General features: G+C 53.4%; 1 protein-coding gene across 1 annotated transcript; it reads right to left on the bottom strand.

The window, feature by feature from the left end:
* LOC122389630 (insulin-like growth factor-binding protein complex acid labile subunit) lies at window positions 1-6,330 on the bottom strand. Its single transcript, XM_043381832.1, has 8 exons — window positions 6,128-6,330; window positions 3,214-5,292; window positions 2,757-2,857; window positions 2,250-2,445; window positions 1,842-1,930; window positions 1,360-1,531; window positions 818-1,046; window positions 1-549 (listed from the first exon to the last, which is right to left on the bottom strand). The coding sequence occupies exons 2-8, from the start codon at window positions 5,282-5,284 to the stop codon at window positions 219-221; spliced, it is 3,189 nt and encodes a 1,062-aa protein (XP_043237767.1). The 5' UTR covers window positions 5,285-5,292; window positions 6,128-6,330; the 3' UTR covers window positions 1-218.
* Between the last annotated feature and the right edge of the window lie 2,694 nt (window positions 6,331-9,024).

Here is a 9,024-nt window from a genome sequence, read left to right as displayed (position 1 = left end):
TTGTGCGGATCATTCAGGGATCATGTTCGCTTGATCATCGCTGTAATGTAATGTCGACCACATCTTCATATCCATCTTTGGACTAGATGCATCTCCATCATCGTCCTCTGTCGCCGAGCAAGCTCCGCTCCCCGATACCTGCGTTCGCCGATCGGTATTTGACTTCCACCGATCCTCTGCATGAGACAGGGCCGCGACCCTCCTCCGTCGCTTTCCCCTCACTGGTCCACCAGCCGTAGTGACACCAGTGCCACTATCACCAGCACCAGGAGCGGGGGTGCGGCGGCCACTGGTGCCGCCGGTGACACGGTGCGACACTGACCGTCCCTGTGGGGCCTCAGCTCGCCGCCGGAGGTCAGCGCGCGCACACACACCAGGTACTTTTGGCCGGCGAGCAGCGGCGCCAGGCGCGCTGTGCGCTCCGTGTAGGATACCGCCTCGGTGGCGCTCGGACGCGTCTCGTTCAGCGCCCGCGCCAGGATGACGAAGTCGCCGACGTCCTCGCGGGTGTTGACGTACCATGAGAGCCGCAGCGCACCGTCCTCCTCCCTGTCGGTGGAACGTAAGGGTTGTGAGATGACGGGCTTGAGAGGCGAGCCGTTTGGAGGGACGTAGCGACGACATGTTCCTTTCTGAGAAGTTTAGTAAGTGAAAACACTTTTGCAATATAACAATTTATAATTTACTATCCCGGCTAAGATTCAGCCCATTGATCTTCAACAACTGCTCCTGCACATACTCGTATTTCTTCTTCGCTGTATGTCGCTCACCCCGTCTCACACCCATTCCCGTTCCCTGTCGACAGTCGATCTCTCACCCGTCCACGCTGCGGAACACGATGTCCGGTTTCTCCTGGTACACGCTGGCGTCCTGTTCGGGTCCGATGCAGGTCAGAGCCGCCACGTCCAGCTCGGTGACGATCTGACCGCGCATCTCGGCCGGCGTCTCGCAAGCGACAGAGGCCCACGGTGAGTCGGGCTCGGCCGTCCGGTCGTCCATCCAGGAGCGGAGGCGGCGCAGCGCGCAGTCGCACCGCAGCTGGTTACCTGCGCGATAGGATGGACGGGATAATTTTGTAACGAGCTGGTTAGCTGAAGAAGGGGTAGTTAGGGAATGCGCAGGTAATTTCGGGAGGTGTGGTAAACCTTGTTAGCGCTGTTACCTTGGTGAGGAACACACTGGAACACGTTAGAATGTGACGGACACGGTACATGACGTCGGGATGATGTAGCATGACTGCACTCGCATAGATGAAGCGGACAATTCTGTCTGCTCAGTTTTCTCATTAGTATACTGAAAGACTGATGGCTCCGGCGCTCCATGGTGGAACAGTTGACTGCCATTCTGGCGTTCGTTTACCTTGGTAGAGGACCTGCGTTCCGTTCTCGATCCAGGGCATCAGCTGGTCGTAGAAGCGGCGCACCCGGTTGTTGGAGACGTCCAGCAGCGTCAGGTTCACCATCTCCGACATCGCCTCCACCGGCAGCGTGATCAGGAAGTTGTCGTTCAGCTTCAGCTTCAGCATCTTGGGCTGCAGGCGCGAAGGAATTGTTGGGCGATCTACACTACGGAATAGTTGCTTACATAGAAAATGTAAACATATGTTGGCAACCCCGGCGAATTACCAATAATTCATAACGATTCTTCACAAATCATCACCCAAAGTTCCTCCTTCATTGCATGATGTCGCTTTTTTCTACAGTACAAAACATACAACCTTACCATGTCGGTTGAAAATACCTATCACCGTTTAATAGCCGAATTTATCCCGGAAGGCACTCACTGATGCCATGTACCGCTCCCAATGCGTGCTTGGATCGTAAATGAACACCGCCACTCACATTGGGTCCGATGGAGTTCTCCGGGAAGTGGGCCAGCTGGTTGTGCGACAGGTCCAGCTCCTCCAGCTTGGTCAGATTGCCCAGCACGTCTGCGGAACATCGGACAGTTGGTATGCTGGTGAGTGGTGACGTCACGGGATGGCGCATTGTGTGAAAAGAAACCCCAGATCGAGTTTTCTACACCGTTCTATTCATTGAAGATTGAAGGTCTTCAGTTCCTTTAGACGTATTTTATGGACACAAACTCAGGTTTACCTATGGTTTTAGTTTTGGTATGAAACAAATGAGGCGAATAACTATTATCTTTCGATTTGGCAAAAGCGGGCGGACGCACATCATGCCTCATTACTTTCCTCTAAAAATTATTCAAATTATATCCTTCGGACATAATTCTTAGAGTATGCTCACATTGTCTGGTCTCGATGAGCGAGTTGTTGGCTAGGTTCAGCTTCTTCAGGTCCTTGAGGCCGGTGCTGAAGTCCCTGCCGATGACGGCCAGCTTGTTGGAGGAGAGGTCGAGCTCCTCGAGTCGGTAGGGGATCCACTTGCTGTAGGGGAACGTCTTCACGTGGATCTGGGAGACGTGGTTGTGCGACAAGTTCACCTGCAACAGCGGCGAAAATGTGTCGTGTCGTTGGGTCATTGGGCCACTTTGATAGGTTTTCAGTCATAAATGGCAGGCTATACATTATACACTGAGCAAGTCGTACTAATTTTGTATTAGGAGAATGCATGCCAAATAGTTGCGAGACTTGGCGTGGATAAGAGTAACACTCGATAAAACTTGCACCCGCTAAAGCAATCCTTACATCAGCGCATCGAGGCATAGTTAGCAGTTAGCACATAGGCGAGCACTACATCATCGCAAGCTTTTCTCTTCTCTGCCTGCCAGCTCGGCGAACCAGGCAGTCTTACCTTTCTCAGCGAGAGGCAGTCGTCGAACAGGCCGTGTGTCTGGTTGTTCATCACCGACAGTCGGTTGTGGGACAGGTCGATCTTGTTCAGAGCCACCAGACCTGTCGGAAAACACCGGGGCATAAGAAGTCAGTGATTGGGCTCGGCAGTAACTATACGAGGCTTAGATGTGATAGGAATGGATGCACGTATCGAAATGTATTATATGATATTGAGTTTATTGGTATTCTGGTGATGACAAAAAATGTATTTGGTCTGAAAAAGGTTTAAGCAAATATGAGTAGCCAAAATGAAGCGAATTTATATCAATGTTGGCGTCGATAATCTGGTACATTTTGCGGACATGCATTGGCTTTACGATGTTCCATCAGTCGGGCTGCATTTTAACGCTCATTGTCCTGATGCAAATGTCTGTCCTTGCCCGTTCTCTCAATGCTCTTTTATTGGCATGGCTCACCTTTGAACGCCTCGTTGGGGATGAACTCGATGTCGTTCTCGGCCAGGGTGAGGTTGATGAGCTGCGCGTTGCCCTCGAAGGCGCGCTGAGCCACGTCGCGCAGTCCGTTCCGGCGCATCGTCAGCTCGAACAGCACCAGCAGCTTGCCGAGCGCGCCGCGACCCATGGTCGTGATCCGGTTGTCGTCCAGGTATAGGTGCTGCAGCGTGGTCATGTCGGACAGCGCCTGCCAGGGCGGCAGAGTCATGGAGTTGTTGCGCAGGTGCAGCAGCCGGACGGTGCGGAGGTTCTCGAACGCCCCGCCCTCCAGGTTGTCGGCCAGCAGGTTGCTGTCGAGGTCCAGCTCGATCAAAGAGTTCATGGTGGGCCAGCTGCGTCCCGGCCGGATGGACGTGATCCGGTTGTGGGACAGGTACAGCACGGACAGCGACTGCGGGATGCCGACCACGCTCTCCAGGTGGTTGTGGTCGAGCCGGAGCTCCCGGAGCGAGCTGAGGCCCTGGAACGCGCTGCGGGTGGTGGTGCGCAGCCGGTTGTGGCTGAGGTTGACGTCCAGTAGTGAGGGCATGGTGCCGATCGAGGAGGCCCGCAGCTCCTCCAGCATGTTGTGGCTGAGGTCGAGGTGGCGCAGCGAGAACAGCGTCGTAAACACGCCGCCGCCGATCTTGGCGATCTGGTTGTGGCTCACGTCGATCGTGTGCAGCTCGTACAAATCGGGGAACGTCCGCTTCGGGATCTCCACGATACTGTTGTAGGACATGTTGAGGACCCTGATGAGTTTGAACTTGTCGAACGGGGCGGACATGTTGGTCAGGTAGTTGAACTCGAGCCGCAGCTCGGTGAGGTCGGAGTTGTCGTCGAATGCCTTTTCGTTCAGTTCGGTCAGGTTGTTGTGACTCAGGTCCAGGAACGTCATGTTGTTGCAGTTGATGAAGGCGTCGTCGGCAATCTGAGACAGTTGGTTGTGGCTAATGTTCACCGTGGTGAGGTACAAATCCTTAAATGTGTTCTTTTCAATCTCAGTGATCTCATTCTCTTGAGCATTGAGGATCTCGAGGTACTCTAGCTCCCAGAACATTTGATAATCGATCTTCTTGATGTGGTTGCGTGCGATGTCTATGGTTCCGACTTTGTTCAGTACTTTGAATGCGCCTCTGCCGATGCGTTTAATGTTGTTGTCGTTGAAGAACAAACGACGCATGGAGCGCATTGTTCTGAACTCATTTGAGTCGATCTTCGGGATTTTGTTGTGACTCATGTCCAGATAACCCAGGGCTCCGTTCCTTGAGAAGGTCGCCCTTCCCATATCCGTGATGGCGTTATTTGACATGTTGCACCAAATCATTTGACGGATGTCCCTGAAGAATTTCGAGTTGAGCTTGTTGAAATTGTTGTAGGCAAGATCCAGATTGTTGAGTCGTAAATTGAATTTGAACGCGTTTGGCGGCACCGAAGTTAGATTGTTATACGCCAGCGATATTTTCTTCAGTCTCCGCAGTCCAGCGAAGGCCTTCTGGTGGAAGGAGCTGATCTGTGACTTTCTCAGCGTCAGGTCGGTCAGCTTGACCATATCCTTGAAGGCGTCCTCGGGGATGTAGGTGATGTCCGATCCGACGATCTCCAGAACAGACGTGTTGGTCAGCACGGAGAGCGCCTCCACGGGCACCTCTGTCAGCCTCGTGTCCCACATGGTCAGGTTGAGCAGCGTGTTGTTGATGCCCAGGAAAGTGTCGGCGCCGATGGTCCGTATCGGCGTGTGCTCGATGTGCAGCGATCGTGCCGACACCGAGTGGAAGAGACTGCCGTGCAGCCGGCTGATGCTGCAGCGGGAGAGTGTCAGCGAGTCGAGCGGCACGCGCACGTTGCGCAGCGCGGCCGACAGCTGCGCCAGGTTGGAGTTGTCGCAGCGCAGGTGGATGCCCAGGTCGCCGCCGGCCGTGCACACGCACGGGTAGTGCAGGATGGCGCGCTGCGGACACGTGAAGCGCGGCGGCGGCGGCTCCCACTTGGCGGCGGTGGGTACCGCGGCCAGCGCCGCCAGCAGCAGCGCGGCCAGGCAGCGGTACAGCATGGCGACGGCTGAGGGCGGGCGGAGGAGGGAGTCAACGGAGGGCATGCCAGTCAGGCAGCGGTACAGCATCGCGACGGCTGGGGGCAGGCGGGGAGGGGGTCAGCACTAGCAGTGGGTACATACAAGCACAGCCAGGCAGCGGCACAGCATGGCGTCGGCTAAGGATAGAGGGAGAGGGTCGGCAAACGGTACAGAATGGCCAACAGCGTCACGACGATGTCTTGGAACGGGGGAGCGCTGGGATGGGGGATCAGCAGAATCTGCGGCATGACTGGCTGGAGAATCGATGGTTGATGACTGCTAAAGGAAGGAGGTTCAGTTGAAGATAAAACAGGACGGGAAAGTTCGCCGTTGAGCTGTGCTTGAACAGAGATAGGAAAGGCCAAACCATATTATCTTCCATCTAAGTAGATAGGCAAAACTGACAACTGACTTAATGTTTTCGATGCGCGCAACTAACAGTGGCAAGCAGCAAAACCTGTCTCTGCCCGCGGGCGCAAAACTCTAGCCACGATAGCGACACCTACCGCACTTGATTTTCTGCGACGCATTAAACTATCTTGAATTTCACTTCCGCCAGATGCGTGGCTTTCACTAACCTATGGTAAGACGTCTGTCTTCAAAAACATTTTCAAGAATGCATTCTAACTCATCGTAACACCATATGTTAGTTAAAAACGATGGACCAGAAGTGCCCATCTCCGCACCAAAGTGTAGCAAGGTCACGGACGCTTTCGGGCAGAGAGAAATCAAGGTCAGTTGGGATTTCTCCTCTCCCCATCATATATCCGAAGTCCCCATGTTATCCCCTCCCTGCACCAACAAGAGCTAACACTGTCTCACCTGTATCCAGTCCAGCTGTGTTCAGGTCCCCTCACACGCACACGCACATTCAGCGGTATCGGTGTGTCGCGGTGTCGCTCCGTGCTCTCGGCAGACTCTGTCGATGTCGGCGGCTGTGCCGGGTGAAAGTGGCCCCGCCCGCGGCCGGCGCCGTGCCGCCAGGAGGCGCTCCGGCGCCGATCGTGCCGCTGCGCCGTGCCGAGCTGAGCACAGAGCAGAGCTCCAAGGTGAACGGGCCGGCTCCGGCGAGATGCCCGGGTACGACGGACGGCCACTCCCTCCCGTGGCACCCAGCGCTGGGATGCTATACTTCGGACACAGCTCTGCAGTGGTGGGGCACTCCGAGATGTGTCTGAAAGTGGAGCGCTGCTGTTGGAGGCTTCCTCTGCGTTTTTAGGCCTATTAGCAATAAGAATAGTTTTTCATAATTTGTATTTCATGACTTCGAAGCGTGCTTTCAGGCACAAGCTTTTTTTTCTGAACCACTAACTATCGGCTGTACCATTACAAACTCAGCTCGCCTCTCGGTATCGGCGAGGCTTCAGACTTCCCGGGACCAATAACGCTGGCCAGTCCGGCGGCCAGTCCAGCCGAGCCGGTCGGTGTAACACCCCAGTAACGTCATCAAAATGACCTCGCCGGACGCGGCCCCGCCCTGTGACGCAACCTGACGTGACCTGGTCTTTGTGACGCTGCTCCGTATGGTAACGTCCCCCACAGACTGCTTTGTCAGACGGAACCTGACGTGACCCCGGCATTGTGACGCTGCTCCGTATCGTAACGTCACCCACAGTCTGCTTTGTTGGACGGAACCTGCGTGATCCAACATCTGCAGTTTGCACCACTCTGCCGCGACTCTATCGTGGGCATGACGTCATTTAATGATGTCACCCGCCTGTCGCGGCGCCGTTGACTTGCCACTGTGTGCCGTCCTTTGTCCGGCTTGGTCCAGAGATGGTATCGGATGCGGGGAATCCGGCGGGGTCGTCCGCCTCTGACCTCTCCTCCCACGCTCTGCCTCACCTGCCTCCCACACTCTGCCTCATCTGTGACGTCACCACCTGATGCACCCAGAGGAGGAGCTCTTTGTCCTGGGTCACCGGGATTGCCTAATGTGTTTGCACACGCCTGCGAAATCCATCTTTGCCCTGTCAGGTGTCTTGCTCTCTGTTGGTTCGAAGACGACAGACGAAAATAATTATCTATCCCGACAATCAATTGTGACCGTCAGACATTACACCTATTTGTCAAAGACTCTACGATATATTCTATCATGTCGGCAGAGTTCAGCAATTAGCGTAATAAATAGCTTCAAACCACTTACCACTAGAACGAAGGTAGCTGTCAAGTTTCGAAACGGATTTAACCATGGAGACTGCAACTTTGCTACCGACATTAACCACTTTTGACTTTACCTTGACTGCCCCGCAACATATGGAGACTGCGACGCTACATTAGCATGTATCTCGATACTGTACCGCAACACAAAAAGACTGCAATGAAACAATGGCCTGTATACAGAGACAGACATACTGCACCGCAATACAGCGAGACTTCAACGCTGTGTTGGCTTCGACAGACAGGCTGTGCCGCAACACACAAAGACTTCAATGCGGAGTTGGCTTGTAACACTGCTTAACATCCGTGGCGCATGGAAACTTCAACGTCGCAGTGACAATATATTCCGATTCTTATGCCTAGGATAAACATAAAGCAGGAAATTGAAAAAGCAAGCAGATGCTTGCATTCAAGAGTCAGCTACTGATCGGAAACGCCATCTTTGCAGCGCGATGCATGACATGGTAAGACGGAAACACAAATTCTCGACGTATGCAATCTGGGCAATGTCCCAACTGTGCAATTTTCCGGTCCGTAGTGCCCATCGGTAATTAATGTTAAAGAGCGGCAAATATTATGAAACTCGGCTGGACATTGGAACAGCAAGAGTGGTTCAGCTCTATATGGTTAAGTTTTTTTTATTATCGGAGGTCTGTTCCGCTGCCCAGGCTGATTTAGTTCAGTGCCCATTTTACATGAAGTGAGCGTCGCGTGTTTTTGCCACGCTAACTATTTTTTCTGCCTGGATGCATGCTGATCAGCTAAAGTACTTTTCCATCCGCAAACTGTGTTTTATTACGGCAGGCCGAATATCTTGGTTTTCTGTTGAAGACGGCTAACTCACGGAGATCTCTGGTTGCCGACGAGGCCATCTTGATTGTTGAGGGAACTGCGCCCTGCCCGCTGCTGAATCTGCACGTTTCCCGTTCTTTCCACGAATATATTTTTCAGACTAGTGCAGGATAGCTTGCCCAACGTCTTCAGTTAACCTTGTCTATGACAAACTTGGCCAATTCGGCCGGTATTCCCTTTATAGTAGGTAGCTACAAGTGTAGCCGAATCTTTCCAACAGTCAGCGCACTTGCTCAGGAAAAGTTAAAATGAACTCGCCTATCAGACCTAAATCAGATGCTTTAACATCAAAGTACCTATTTTATTGACGTTCAAGTTAAATCAACATGTAACATGCCATGAAGAAATATGTTCATAGAGCTGAAACAGATTTCTTCATAACATATCTTTGACGACAACAAATTGTTATGTAATCCAGAACACATTTGATCCACATCAACAAAACCATGCGTATTCGTCAACGGGAGCTATGGGAGCTATCGGTTCTAACATAATTATCCTGATTCCGTTCCCGCGTCTGTGTCCCAGTAACCTAGCCGACAGGACTCCAGGTAATCGGTCCTTCCGCTGTCCGTCTCTGTCATACATAATGCCGTCGCCGAGCTCCCTGGAGCGTGACGGCGTGCGCTGACCATAGTCCACACCTCGGCGGCGCGAGCGAGTCGCCGTGCGCTCCCAGCGGCCGTGACGGTGACGGGACGGCCCGT

The sequence above is a fragment of the Amphibalanus amphitrite genome, unplaced genomic scaffold, assembly GCF_019059575.1.
Source record: "Amphibalanus amphitrite isolate SeventyFive unplaced genomic scaffold, NRLGWU_Aamphi_draft 000366F_arrow, whole genome shotgun sequence".
In the NCBI taxonomy this organism is placed as follows: domain Eukaryota; kingdom Metazoa; phylum Arthropoda; class Thecostraca; order Balanomorpha; family Balanidae; genus Amphibalanus; species Amphibalanus amphitrite.
The sequence above is the reverse complement of the archived record's forward strand: the minus strand, read 5'-3'. Positions and strand labels throughout refer to the sequence as shown.

What these genes read in the sequence shown, in the direction of transcription:
- LOC122389630 (XM_043381832.1), bottom strand. Translation starts at nt 5,284, where the DNA reads ATGCTGTACCGCTGCCTGGCCGCGCTGCTGCTGGCGGCGCTGGCCGCG. An exon ending in ACTGCCTCTCGCTGAGAAAG is followed by an intron (nt 2,446 to 2,756) that starts GTAAGACTGCCT and finishes CCGCTGTTGCAG; the next exon opens with GTGAACTTGTCGCACAACCA. An exon ending in GTGTTCCGCAGCGTGGACGG is followed by an intron (nt 550 to 817) that starts GTGAGAGATCGA and finishes TTCCACCGACAG; the next exon opens with GGAGGAGGACGGTGCGCTGC.